This window comes from Rattus rattus, chromosome 8 (genome assembly GCF_011064425.1).
Source record: "Rattus rattus isolate New Zealand chromosome 8, Rrattus_CSIRO_v1, whole genome shotgun sequence".
Lineage (NCBI taxonomy): Eukaryota > Metazoa > Chordata > Mammalia > Rodentia > Muridae > Rattus > Rattus rattus.
The window spans coordinates 35,558,425-35,573,227 of record NC_046161.1 but is presented as its reverse complement, the minus strand read 5'-3'; the positions used below and the strand labels follow the sequence as shown (position 1 = coordinate 35,573,227).

The 14,803-nt window shown below is 44.7% G+C and overlaps 1 protein-coding gene across 1 annotated transcript; it reads left to right on the top strand.

The window, feature by feature from the left end:
* The first annotated feature begins 645 nt into the window (after positions 1–645).
* Positions 646–13,624, top strand: Crtam (cytotoxic and regulatory T cell molecule). Its single transcript, XM_032909559.1, has 5 exons — positions 646–813; positions 4,123–4,206; positions 7,075–7,221; positions 9,771–9,857; positions 11,939–13,624. Exons 1-5 carry the CDS (start codon positions 663–665, stop codon positions 12,061–12,063), a joined length of 594 nt encoding a protein of 197 aa, XP_032765450.1. The 5' UTR covers positions 646–662; the 3' UTR covers positions 12,064–13,624.
* Positions 13,625–14,803: the final 1,179 nt, after the last annotated feature.

Sequence of the window (14,803 nt, the reverse complement as noted above, 5' to 3'; positions counted from 1 at the left end):
CCCGCCTACCCCACCTATCATGTATTGTATATTGACAGACACAGTTAGACGCTTAGACACTTAACATGCTTCCTGGATGCTAGTCTTTTCGTTGACTTGTGAATATGATCTAAACTGATTCTCTGGAAATATCCACTAACATTTCTTTATGTTACAGAATGGTGATCATCTCACTTAGTAAATAGTCATTGTACTAAATACCTTGTATTTGTGAAGTTATTATTAGTACATGCGCATACACACACACACACACACACACAGCAAAAGCTAGCAACTGTGTTTCACAATAAGGGAAATTAAGCATTTGGATAAACTAAGCATTTTGCTCAAACCACTGAGAATCGCGCAGGTAGTAGCACTGAGATTCTGCTCAGTCTGGGACTGGAGAAATGGGTCAATGATATGGAAGTGCATTTTCTATGAATATAGGAAAATGTCCATATGCAGCTGGACAGACAGGAACCGGTAAGTCTGTGCAGAAAAATGCCCTCCGCCGGCTACTGCCAAATGTCCTTGCACACAGGGGCCCCAGCATGCTGTGCTCCCAGCCAGGTCACCTGGCAGATGGGCAAGCAGCAGGGGAAAGATTCAAAGCACAAAGTGGGGGACTCCAGGTTTTAGCACAACCCTCAGAAGTGGGTAGCAGGCAGGCTCTGTGTGCTATGACGCTGAGCGCGATGTGGCTAAAGCTGATCTCGGTGGTAGCAGAATTTTGTTTTTCCCCCTTTTTAGTGGCAGATCAAGAAACAACCTCAGAGGCCCCTGAGCAGAGCTCTCTCTCCTCCCAAGCCCTCCAGCAGCCCACGAGTACAGGTACGTCTCAAAGTCACGGAAACCTAGTTGGTTTCTTTCCTCAATCATTCCTTCTGTCTGCTTCTGATTGATTGGTTGGTTGACTAGTTGGTCGAATAGTTGGTTAATCAGTTGGTTGGTTGGTTGGTTTTTGAGACAAGGTCTCTTATTGAACCCATAGCTCACCGTTCAGTGGGACTGACTGGCCAGTGAGCCTCTCAGAATCCTTTTGTCTCTGCGTCCCAGTATGGGGGTTACAGGCATGTGTTGCTGTGTCTGACTTTCATGTGAGTTATGGGTAACAAAATTCAAGCCCTCACACTTGCATGCTGAACACTTTACCCACTAAACCATGTCCCTAGCATTTAGATTTATCTTTCAAAAGACTACGTAGATCTCTATCCAACTGATTCCAGTTTTGTGGTGTCCTGGGAGAGTCAGGCCATGAGTTCTTAGAGCTTGGTGTCATAGGGCCCTATGAGCTCAGAGATCTTTAGCTGGAGGTGTTTAAGCGCGCGCACATGCGCGCATACACACACACACACACACACACACACACACACACACACACACACACCCCTGCACATATGACTGTGGCATGTGAATTCCCTCTGAGGTAAAGTCAGGGCTGCAGTCATTTAGGAGATTTGCTCTTGGTTTTCTGCGTGTATCGTTCCTAACATAAAGATTTCCTTCCAACACAGAGTAGGAGCTGGGACAGGAGTATTGTAATTAATGAGCCCACTCACCTTCTAAGCCACATTTGAAGGCACTTGGTTATTAAGGACATGGGTCACTTTTGACTGGGTTGAACTATAAGAAGATTTAGAAATTCTCGTAATTTAGATAATGAATGAACTAGCTAACGTTGGTGAAACTACCATATAGTTCATTTAACTTTATGCAGCATTGAATGGGGCAATAGTGGGTACATAGAAAATGCAGAACAGGTAGGCATGTGAATGAATGAATGAGTGAATGAATGAATGAATTGGTGAGTGAGTTTATCGGTGTTTGAGCACAATAGTTAGTCTCCCTCAGAAAGGTATGTATTCCTGCATATTCTCTATCTAAAATAATTCCATCTGGTAGGGTAAATGTTTTGGGGTCATTATCATGTTCATAGTTTTGAGCATCAGATCACATTTAAAAAAAAATCACTGTGTCCTGAGTAATATTGAAAGTAAATGTTTGGAGGTTTTTAACACTAAAAAGTACAATGTATACTATGCAGGGATTTTTTTGTTTTTTTGTTTTTTGTTTTTGTTTTGTTTTTGTCTTTTTTTGTTTTGTTTTGTTTGTTTTTTTTTTGAAGAGTGGTGGAAATTGAAAACATTATGAAGTGGGGCAGCCCATCCTCACTTTAACAATCCAATATTTTTAAACGCGTTCAGAATCCGGTTGTTTTTAAATTGCCTGGTACCACAACTGAACAACTCAATTTTCTGCCCCGCATTTTCATATCCAATGTAGGATTTATGAGACGGGGTCTATAAAATTCTTCCCAGCTTTCAATTTCTGCAGTCGTATTACCGTTAATAATCTGTTTTGAGGACAGGAGGCTTCATTCCCCTCGGGGCCACACAGTGGCGCTGTGCAATGCGCTGATAAAACCCTGCAGCCAAGGAGAGGGTATTGGAGACAAAAACAAAACAAAACTCCAGAAAAGCTATCCTGTTGTTCCAGTTCACCTAAAAAACCTCACAATTCATCCCGTTTCTAAAAGCGGGACATCCAGACTTTAGATTGGCAGTTGAGACTCTAACACAGCAGTAAGAGCTTTGCTGAGCGAGCCTTTCTACCCAAGTGTCCCCCCAGATGCTGTCCCTGTCCCTCCTTGGTCCGTGGTTCTTTTGAAGCATCCTTCGGACCTTCTCCCTAGCCGGTCTCACACAAAGAGGAAGCAAGGAATAAGGGCTTTGGTTGACTTCCCAAATTAGAAAAGTGGGGATTGTCTTGTTAATTGTGCTACTCGATTGCTTCAGGACTACACCCTTTGCTTCACTGCTCAAAATCTTTCTCTGAGAGTCAAGGTGAGACACAACACAGCCAGTACAGTCTGGATGTTCAGTAAAGGGCTGCCTTTATCAGGAAAACGAACGGAGTCTGGCCATTTATGACTTTTTATTTTTGAGAAACTGCTACTTCAAGGCAGAATAAGACAGACATAGAAAGACAAAGGCTGCACGTTCTTTCTCATATGTGAGAGCTACAAATGCTGACCTAAAAGTAAAAGTGAACAGAACGGTAATTATTAGGAGAAGGGGACAGGGAGGAAGTTGGATAATGAATGCCAAAGGGCGGTTAGGGATAGATTAAGTTCTAGTATTCTGCAGCATAGTAGAGGATTCATAGTTTAGAGCAACCTATCACAGGGGCTAGGGGGATGGCCCAGGGGTCCTCTGCACAAGCATGAGGACCCGAGTTCACATCCCCAGGACCCATGTAAGAGTCTGCAGCTACATTAACCTCAGCACCGGGGAGACAGAGCTGGGTGTTGCCTCAAGGCTCTCTGACCAGCCAGTCTAGCAGGTTCTGTGAGAGAGAACCTGTCTCAAAAAGTAAGATGGAGGCTGGGCATGATGGCGTACACCTCTAAATCCAGTACTTAAGAGGCAGAGGTAGGAAGAGCTCTGTGAGTTCAAGGTCAGCCTGGTCTACACAGGGAGTTCCAGGTCATCATGGGCTATGTAGAAAAGGAGAAAGAGAGAGGGGAGATGGGGGAGGGAGGGAGAGAGAGAGGGGGAGGGAGAAAAAGAGAGGGAGAGGAATGATGAAGTTGACCCCAAATTGAGGTCTGTCCATCAAGCAGCCACAGCCAGTGAAGGCCTTCCTGGGAGAGAGAGAGAGAGAGAGAGAGAGAGAGAGAGAGAGAGAGAGAGAGAGAGAGAGAGAGAGAGAGAAACACCACTTCCTTAAATGAACTTGGTCTGGGCTGGAGAAATGACTCAGTGAAAAGCACTGACTCTTTTGGAGGACCCAGGTTCGATTCCCAGCACTCACAAGATGGCTGACAACCAAGTGTAACCTCCAAGGGACCTGACACCCTCTCCCGGCCTCCTCGGGTACTTGGCAATCACTGTAATGCCCAGACATACATAGGGACAAAATACCCATTCACATAAAATGAGCATTTGTTAAAGGAGCTTGTACTCATGCAGGAGCCTTAGTTTTTCATATGGGTGAAGCCTTCTGGACCTAAACTTCTCTTACGGTCCACATGTCCACACCATCACATCACAAGTGTGTATCAGCAGGTTTAAAGGGATGGAATCATTATAGGATGAGTCACATGTATGTGATGTGTATCATGTTTTACTCTCACCATAGTCTCAATGATGGAAAATTCCAGTATGCCGGAGACTGACAAGGAAGAAAAAGAACATGCCACTCAAGACCCTGACGTGATCACTGGTGAGTGCCACCCACAGGTGCACTCAGAACACCTGTGTGATATTCTGACCTCCTAGTCCTGTGTCCCATGGCCTTTTTCAGTCCTTGTTTTCCTTGAGCTTCTACCCTAATGAGATGTCCCATCTCGACTTGGTTGTCACTTGGCTTCCTTAACCTACTACCTAGTCCTGTTATTTTTGCTAACTACCGCATCTCTATAACTCTACTTAACTAACCCTACTTCTTCCTCTGGGCTCTTATTTTAAAAGAATTCCTTTCTCATGGGCACGAGCATTTGCCTGAATATTTGTTAATGTTGTACCAAGTGTGTGCTTGGTGCCCATAGAGGTTAGAAGGGGACACTAGATCCCCTAAAACTGGGGTTACAGGCTGTTGTGGGCCACAGTGAAGACACTGAGAATAAAACACAGGTCCTCTGGAAGAGCAGCCAGTGCTCTTACCGCTCCTCCTCTGAGTTCTTAAGTGTGAGTGTTCTCCACTTCACTGTTTCACCCTGTCTTTGCTAACATTTTGTTATTTGGGAATTAAACCCAAGATTTCACACACACACACACACACACACACACACACACACACACACACACACACACACTATGCCTGCACTGACCACAGAGCTACAGTCCCCGACTAACTCTCCTTCATTCATAGAAGGTTGGCTCACTCCCGAGTTCTTTCTTGCTGCCTATATGTGGAAGAGCTCCGCACTTCTATTTACAGTGTCCTTCTGGTCATCAGTCTCAAATCCACTCCATCTCCCTTTTATTAAAAGTTTATTGAATGATTACTTATTTAGTTAGCTATTTACTTCAGGAGTTGGCTCATCCCTTTCATTATGTGTGTCCCAGGAATCAAACTCAGGTCACCAGGCTTGGCGGCAAGCACCCTTACCTGCTGAGCCATCTCGCCAGCCCTTTCCTTCTATTCTTTCTGTGTCTTTAGTCAAATGTCCTCTTCCCTAAGCTCAACATTTCTAAAAATTCAAGTAGCATCCTTTAGCCACAAAACAGCATGTTCAGAGCATTGCATACTCCCAGCCCTTGTTTCTGGGTGTAGATACAGAACCAGATGCACACACAAGTAGCTGCCAATGGCTCTTGGGTCTTCTCTTCCTGGTGTATGGTCTATGGTCATAGCCACTCCCTTAGTACAGGCCCTAATCATCTTGTAGCTTCAGCTCTTCCACTTCTGGTCCAGACTTAGCACCATGGGAACATAGCCTTGTTGCCTGCACACTTGTGTTCTGAGAACATTTCCGGTTTCCCATGATCTACAACATACCACACAAGCCCTTCTTCCGCCTAAGGTGAACTCTGATGCCTATCTCTGCATCCCTGCGTCTAGAAAGCCTCTGCACGTTTCATGATGCTCTGAAAGCATCATTCTGTCTCAACAGCCCTGCCCCATGTAACCTCCTACCTCACAGCAGGAGAATATTCACCCCAATGCTCTTACTTCTCTCCCGAAGCTAAAGTCTACTGAAAGCCTCCCTGATGTATGCAGCCTTGGGTTCAAACTTTGTCCCTGCAGCCCTAGACACACTATTTGATAAGTACGCATGGTTCTGGAACTTAGCATGGCTTACTTTTGTTTGCCTTTTTAATGTATTTATTTATAAAGAGAAAATTATCTCCTAAGGCATAGGGATTATGTCCTAGGCAGGTTCAAGTACTATGCTCTCCACATAGCCACCATGCCTTAATCCTGAGCCTGTTGGCTGAGGTGAAGGGCATTGGGCAAAATGACATACTAGTTTAAAATGATTTTTCAAGAGTTCCTCAAGCGTCTCCCTAATGCCTTTACGAGGACCGCATTTAATCCAGTCAGGGTACACAGCATTTTGCTTTATTTGGATAGATTTTACCAAAGCCCTTAATAGTCTCCTGGGATCCTGAGCTACATTGTAATGAACAAGCATTCCTCATGGCTACTTAAAATTCCCAGACTGTGATTTAAGTCAATATTCTCGTGTGTTCTCTCTAGAAATGACAAAAAGAACTAAATATCTATGTCATTTAGAAAACAACTTTTCAAGTCATCCATGGGTTTGCTTTGTCTCTATTGCCCATTCGCTTGTCTCAGAGAACTGAACAGCACACATGCTTGACTTACGGGGTAAATCTGGCCCTTCCCCTGAGCTGAGCTGTCTTTTGGTCCATACCATACTGGAGAAGTGATATAGATAGATGTGTGTGTGTGTGTGTGTGTGTGTGTGTGTGTGTGTGTGTGTGTTTGTCCTGGCTGCATCCCCTACTGCTATGTTAAACATCCTCACAAAACCAGCTTGAAGGGAAAAAGGACTTATTTGGCTTACAATTCCAGGTTAGAGTCTTTAATTGTGGGAAAGTCGAGGCAGGAACTTGAAGCAGCTGGCCCCATTCACAATTCAGAGCAGAATGGGAATGAATGCATGCACGCCTGTTCCTCAGCTCACTTTCTTTGCTTTTATGCAGTCCAGAACCCAAACCTAGAGAATGGTGCCACCCACAATGGCCTGGGTCTTCCCTTTGAAGTTATGCAGTCAAGACTCTTCCACAGACATTCCCGCAGGCCATCAGGATTTAGCCACTTGCTCCCTGAGATCATCCATGAATCTACACTATGTCAAGCTGACAATTAAAATTAAGTGTCACAGACAGGGTGTGGTGTCACATGCCATTAAACTCCAGCACTAGGGAAGTAGAAACAAGTTGGTCCCAGTGAATTTAAGGCCTGCCTGGATTATGTAGCCAAGTTCCAGGCTGGCCAGGGCTGCATAATGAGAACTTATCTCAAGAAAGGACAAAAGTAGGGAAAGAAAGATGAAAACCAACCATCGCGTTCCATGATGCCTAACCCAAACTGCCTAACGCTGTCTCAATCTCCTTACAGAAGCCAGTGCTCAGCATTCAGGGCTGGCCAGGAGGAACAGTGGCATCCTGCTGCTCACGCTGGTGTCCTTCCTCATTTTCATCCTCTTCATCATCATTCAGCTCTTCATCATGAAGCTGCGTAAAGCGCACGTGATATGGAAGAAGGGTGAGTGGACAGAGAACCCCGTGAGTTCTGTATAGAGTCAACAGCTGACTAGACAGAAGGGAAAGACTGCCAGCCGAAGCTCCTCTCTTAGCTGATGTGCAAGCTGACCAGTAAGGGTGTGACCCCAATCAGCAAACATTCTTTTCCTAGCAAACACAGTCTATGGATATCCAGGGAACATGCTCAAAGAGTGTCAGATAGACAGAAACTAAAGAAGCTATGGGAGTTGGGGCTGGACCGCAGATGCTCTTGTTGACAAAAGGCTGAGCCAGTTCACCTGTTCACTCCGTGAGCATTCCCTGAGCGCCCACTGCATGCCAGGTATCACTCCAGATGCTGGGGCCATAAGACAGGTGATCCCGAGTTCCTTATGTTCTAGTTAATGGATAAACATCTGCGGCCTTTTGTATTTTGCAACAATGTACTCAGCCCTACTCCTCCATAAGATACTAGTCATTTCCCCCCACTCCCCAAGTATTCTAATGAAAGAGTTACCATCAAAACCGAAAGTATGCCAGTCATAATAATAACATAGTAATAAACAAGTCAAAATAAAAAAATAGCTAGAAGATCTCCATTAAAAATACATATACTCAACACATAACAGAGCTTGACAAGGTTTTCAAAGGTGTTCAGAATAATTCTATAAATTTGTTTCATAAACAGATACAGGATGAAAGCCCTTCTTCATGAGGTTGGGAAGACTGTAAAAGCTAGAGGGTGGGGAGATGCCATGAAACGCTGTCCTCTAGAAACAGCGTGGCTGCTGGCATCAGGAGCACGTAGCAGCTGTGACCACCTGTATAAGAACTGCAAATACACAAAAAGACAAGATAGTAGACGGGAGACTATTTGGGGGAAATATGAGGGTCAGCAGGAGTGGGGGGCAGCATGGAAAAGGCAACGGTGATCCCAATACACCATATAGAAATCAAAACCTTAAAAACCAACTTTAAAGAAATTTTCTCTTTAGACTCAACTAATTACCTAGCCCTATACTGTCCATTGAAACAGCTACAAGATGACTGTCAAGCCTCTGACTTGCCATGAGTCTCTATAAACTGCCCAAACATAATATCCTATTTGAGGTATACCAGTTAACTAAAATATATTGAAATTGATTTCTCCCCCACCCCACCTTATTTTTTGACTATAACTTTTAGAGTGTTTTAAATGACCTGACTTAAAGGGCTACTGGACAAAGCTGATTTAGTTACTTATGGCCCAAGGCCTCTAGTAAAAGAAAATTCTTTGTAAGGGCTCAAAATACTGCATCTTTGAATATCCGTGACTTAAAAGCATTACTCTTGATAGTTTAGTTCAAGCTTATCTGAATAGTCACGTGAAGAAATAACTCATTATAGACAGACCCAAGGGGGTGACCAAGAGTGGGCAATGAGAGGGAAATGAAAGCATGTGTTTTCTCTCATGTGCAGAAAATGTATATGACGTAAAAGCAGAAGGAAGCCTAGAGGAATGGTGAAATGGAGCAAGAGATCCGAGGGGTGGGTAATAGAGAGCTGGTGGGAGGTAAACACGAGAAAACTACAGCGATATATATGTGAAGAGACCCCATGACCAAGGCAACTTATAGAAGAAAGCGTTTAACTGAGGACTTGATTACAGATTCAAAGGATTAGTCCATTATCATGGTGGTGGGGAGTGTGGCAACGGCCTGACAGGCATGGTGCTGGAGAAGTAACTAAGAAGTTATACATCTTGGGGCTGGAGAGGTGGCTCAGCGGTTAAGAGCACTGGCTGCCCTTCCAGAGGTCCTGAGTTCAATTCCAAGCAACCACATGGTGGCTCACAACCATCTGAATAGGAACCAATGCCCTCTTCTGGTGTGTTCTGAAGTGAGCAACAGGGTGCTGACATGTATTAAATAAATAAATAAATAAATATTTAAAAAAAAAAAAGTTATACACCTTGATCCACAGGGAGAGAGAGACAGAGAGAAGACTGGGCTTGGTATGGGCTTTTGATATCTCAAATCCCACTACTGGAAACACACCTCCTCCAACAAGGCCACACCTTCTAATCCTTCCCAAACAGTTGCAAGCCTTAATGACTAAACATTCAAGTTTGTGAGCCTACGCAGGTCATTCTTATTCAAACCAGCACGATAAGCACGACAGTGCCATAACGACTACCTAACATCTTGTGTACTAACCAAATCAAGTAAACGGTCATTTGACCATAGAATAAATACATATAGATGAGACAGGGTCTGATGTTGTGTGTGTGCAGGAGGCAAATGGCACAGTGCTATCTCAAAGACCCTCACTGACGATTGGCAACCATCATTCTGGTAGCAGTTGTTCCTTTCTGAAGGACAGTGCCTGCTGCTATCCTGCTGTCCTTTGACCTTATCCCCATCCCTTGGGTACACAGAAACACTGTAGGATGACATATCGAGCTAATGAATCCACGAGGCCCAGGAGGCCATGATGGCTCAGCAATGACCATGATGTCATCGTATTCAAACATCCATGTCTAATGCTGTCTGCGATGGCAGAAATCGGTAACCTAGTCTTCTTTTCTGGCAGAAAGTGAAATTTCGGAGCAAGCTCTAGAAAGCTACAGATCAAGATCCAACAACGAGGAAACATCTTCCCAGGAGAATAACAGCCAGGGTGAGTGCAATGTGTGTGGCCCGAGACTTAAACAGTGATCGTCACTCGTGGATCACCTCAGGAAAAGTGGGGAGGGACCACAATCAAAGTTTGATTGGATTTTATAGACTTCCACTTCATTTATAACATTTAAGGAAGCTTGCCTTTAAAGATAAATTCACAAGTGGTCAGATTCATGCAGTAGAAGGCCTTCCGCTTTAGGAAGGCCAGCTCTGGCCTTGTTGTCATACTCAGGGTCACTCTGTGGCCTGAGATGGATTCTACACAAAACCTCAGTCAATGAAGCACCGTCCATATCACCCCATGCATCCGGTCAGGCAGTAAACAATCTAATTCTTTTTGCATCCTTGAAGTCTATCATGGAGCCTGGCACAAACGAGGTGTCTGAAAATTTTTCACTGAACAAATCAATTCGAGGCCTAATTAATCTAAAGAGAAATATCTGAGGCCTTTGGATGACTTTGTTACAATGCTCTCAGCAAAGTAAGAGTGAAAAAATTCTCTAGAGGGGAAGGAGAGTGCGTGGGTGTGGGCGGATGGATGGGAGGATGGGTCTGCACAGGCACATGTGTGTTCCCGATTTTTTTCTTTTTTAATCTAGTAGGCAGAAACTGGGTCAAAAGCAAGGCAAGAATTTTATACCTTCTACCTTCCATAAGTCCTCTGCAAATTAACTTCAACTTGCCAGGCATTTCAAGAAATGTGCTGGTCTTTGCTGCTTGGTTCTGTTTCTTTGGTTGAGGGCTTTCGTTTTTTTTCTTTTTTCTTTTTTTCGGAGCTGGGGACCGAACCCAGGGCCTTGCGCTTGCTAGGCAAGCGCTCTACCTCTGAGCTAAATCCCCAACCCCTGGTTGAAGGTTTTCGTAGGAGGAGTTAAGTCTCCTAAAACACCTGCACCTTTCTGTTACTTTTTGCCCTTCCAAGTGTGAAACAGGCTTCTAGTAGGAAAAGAGACACAGTGACCAGATGATGGGGAAATGTGTGGAAAGTACCTACTGTCTGTTGGCGTGTGAAGCACAGGCGAGTGGCGCCGGTGTCCAGATGATTTGTGTAGCCGCCTGTAGTGCTTTCCCTCTGTGAAGGGAAGGCAAAACAATGGGAGGAGAATCAGGAGCTTCGGCAGAGAAAGGAAAACCCTCCGCTCAGGCGCTGAAAAAGCGAACGCCCCTGTAGTTCCATTTTAAGAAAACTTGGAAGGGACGCCTACACTCAGGGCTCCGTGCACAGGCAGAAGTCGATGGGGAGCCATCCGTCTTCATAGGCAGAAGGATTTTCTCCTGGGCTCAGTCAGATTTCCATTGCCCTCCCGTGTTCATCAGCTTTGGTTTGGGTTTTCACTGCTGTGGCAAACACCTGACAGACAAAGGAAAGAAGGCTCTTTCAAAGGTCTCAGCCCACTGTGGTGGGGAGAGTGTGGTGGAACACGGAGGTTCAGAGGTTTGCAAAATGGCGGCCAGGAAGTGAGCCCAGAGAGAGAGAGCCTGTCTGCTCGCTGGCTTCCTCATTTTCCTTCCTTTGATTCCGCTGGGTCTTGCCTGTCAGTTGGGTTTGTGCTTCTGTCCTATTTCACTCTTGCTAGAAACAACAGATACCCGACCCCTCTCCCCGCAACAGTGCTTTACTGATCTTTCTAGATGTTTGTCAATCCAAGCATCATATCGACAGTGAAGATAACTAGCATAACCCTCATTGCCTCCGTGCCTCAAACCAAACACGGCAGCTGCACTGTTTTATGCTTTCAAAGGGTCAGTGTCTGCTCTAGCTCCAGGTTTTGAGAGTTCGGCCCCAACCTAATGTTTTCCACAGGCCTTGTTATATATTTTTTTTTTATTACGTGATTTTGCTGAAGGCAATGTGATATATTCTGCAGCTGAGTATTTTATTTCAGTTTGATTAGCATATTGTTTATGTAACATAAGCTGCTTTTTTTTTTCATTAAGGCACAACAATGCATTCAGAACATTCACATAGGACAGATTATTGTAGGTTAGGTTCTATAACTAAAGCGTGACCTCTGAGGAGCTTCAAATGCATGGATGCAACACTGTTCAAAACTCGTCTTTCCTGTGTTTCTCTTTCAGCCTCACAGTCTAAGCATTGCATGAACTACATCATGCGGTTATACTCGGGAGCCAAAACAAAGAAGAGTGCCCGGCATTGGAAGCTGGAGGGCAAGCACAGTCGTGTCCCCGAGAGTATTGTGTAGTGTTCCCTGTGATAGAAGATAGGATTTCGGGGCAGCTGCATCAGGCCCTGGAAAGAATCATAAGTACTGTGACATAAAAATAAGATGTCCACTGAGAACAGTTCAAGACAGCGCCCATTGAGCCAGGGCAGCCACATGAGGACCAAGCCATGGACAGAAAGCTCCTCCTTGAAAGACAAACATAGAAAGAACCTATTGTGACTGACACTACCTCAGAGCCGGAGGCCTCCGCTAAGTCTTTTGGATCAGGGTCAAAATGACCAGTGAGCATCTGACCTCGAAGGGAGCGGCAGTTTTTAGATATGGGCTGGAGTGGAACTATTTGAATTGGTTTAAAATCTTTCCTTCTGGTCAAGAAGGACTTAAGCATGAGAAGGATCCAAAGAAGACCTGAGCTACCAGCAGCCTACTCTCAAGACAGGCTCTAGGAAGAGGCCATGTGGGCAACAGAGAAAAGTGGGATGTCACAGCATGCAGTGGACATGACCACCCAGAGATCCACAACCCTCAACACCAGAGCTGAATTCGGATGCCAAGGGGCATCCTTACTAACCGTGAGCCAACCTGACAGGCAGTTCTTAACCAAATTACACCAGGGCAAGGGCATGGACAGAAGCAAACTGCGAGTTTGGTTGACAGACTGTTGAATTCATGAATGGTTTTTAGAACTTTAATAAAGACTGGAGTGCATCTTTTTTAGAGGCTGTCATGCCCATTGATTATCTACGTGAAAAAAAAGATCAAATTAGATGACATAGCAAACTCTGATTTTATAAAAATGAAACGTTTCTCACTAGTTGGATCTGAGAAAACCAGCTTGCAAGTATTACATGCACGCCCCTGTACATGTTTGTACACACCTATGCACACACACATACATACTTGCTTGTACCCGCCCATGCAACACAAACACATACATACACACACCTATATCGTGAGTGTGTTATTGCAGACACCAGCTCCTCCTGGTCCTATCCCTCTCCTATAATGACTCTTTTTCCATTTAACAATCACGAAATTATAGCAAACTATAAAGACAGCATAGAGGATCTTCCTCAATTAGTTGAGAGTGAAAGGGCCTGATGCTCAACACCCCTTAAGACCCTCTGATTACCCCAAGAAAGACACATATCACCACAAAGAAAACATTTCAGTCAGGAAAGTAGCATCGATGTCTTTCACTCATGGTCCTTGGATGCTGTGGTGGTTTGAACGTGGCCTTGTTGGAGTAGCTGTTTCACTGTGGGTATGGGCTTTAACACCCTCATCCTAGCTGCCTAGAAGCCAGTCTTCCACTAGCAGCCTTCAGATGAAGATGTAGAACTCTCAGCTCCTCCTGCACCATGCCTGCCTGGATGCTGCCATGTTCTTGCCTTGAGGATAATGGACTGAACCTCTGAACCTATAAGCCAGCCCCAATTAAATGTTGTCCTTTATGAGACTTGCCTTGGTCATGGTGTCTGTTTACAGCAGTAAACCCCTAAGACATTCCCCTTTAAGTATTTTGCTTCTAAACTTTGCCTGTTATTTTCCTCATTAAACTTCAAAGCTTTTCACTTATTTTCTTAGGTCTGTACTTTCTTAGATTCTGGTTTCCTCTGTCATTCAGTGGGCTGTAATCTGTGACTTCCAAACTGATCCATCGCTAACCTCACAGTCAGACTTTGGGGCCAGCTTCTCTGTCGTCCTGGCAGGCATGCGTTGATCTCAAGCACCCATTTGTTTGCTGTTCTGGACAGTCAAACATTCCTTGTGCCAGTCCTGACTTTAGGAACTTTCAAAGAATTCCTAGTCCTGTTTAGTGGGTGTTCTAAGTTACAGAAGTGCAGGAAACAGTAAGAAAGGAAGCTGAGAGCAGCTGCCCCTTAAAAATGAGCTTTCTAAGGAGAGAGAGAGAGGAGAGAGGGGGGGGGAGGGAGGGAGAGAGAGAGAGAGGGACAGAGAGACAGAGAGACAGAGGCAGAGAGAGACAGAGAGAGAGAGAGAGAGAGAGAGAGAGAGAGAGAGAGAGAGAGAGAGAGAGAGAGAGAGAGAGAGAGAGAGAGAGAGAGAGAGAGAGAGAGAGCAGAGTGTTTTACAAACACTTGGGCCAAGCTTGGGCTTTGGGGTGGGATAGCCCCTGTAGGAGAGGTGAACCTTGGGAGAAATCACTAGAAGAAAACAGACACCTAACCTTTGTGCTTTGGTGGGCTGGTAGCAAGTTCTACACTATATGATTTGGTCTGACACAGCCTACATGACAAGGAACCAGGTACTGGTTCCGACCATACATATCTTACATCTTTGAGGGGGATGGGCTGCAAGGCCACAGCATGGCACAGCCTTATAACTCTGTCCCTGAGAGGCATGGCTGATTGTGGGGCGATGACAAGAAGTTGCAAAGAGAGTTTGCAGTCTAACAATGGACACTGGCATTTAGAAGCCAGGTCTGTGATAGTTGTCATTGCTTTTGGGGTATCATCATTGCTGGGTCCTTTCAATGGACAGAACTTTGGGGGAAAAAATATATGTACACACACACACACTATATATATATATATATATATATATATATATGTAATGTGTATATTTATGTATGCATTGGTGTATATTTAAGTCTGTCTATTGAAACCATGAGCTTATTCTAGAGTCTCCCTTTCCGTATTCACAATTCCATCCTCTGAGAGATGTTTTTGTATCCCCAATGTATTTACCAATTTATCATCTCCCAGTTCTACCACTGCCCGTTGTCCTTCGGATG

What these genes read in the sequence shown, in the direction of transcription:
- Crtam (XM_032909559.1), top strand. Translation starts at nt 663, where the DNA reads ATGACGCTGAGCGCGATGTGGCTAAAGCTGATCTCGGTGGTAGCAGAA. An exon ending in GCACGTGATATGGAAGAAGG is followed by an intron (nt 7,222 to 9,770) that starts GTGAGTGGACAG and finishes CTTTTCTGGCAG; the next exon opens with AAAGTGAAATTTCGGAGCAA. An exon ending in CCAGGAGAATAACAGCCAGG is followed by an intron (nt 9,858 to 11,938) that starts GTGAGTGCAATG and finishes TTTCTCTTTCAG; the next exon opens with CCTCACAGTCTAAGCATTGC.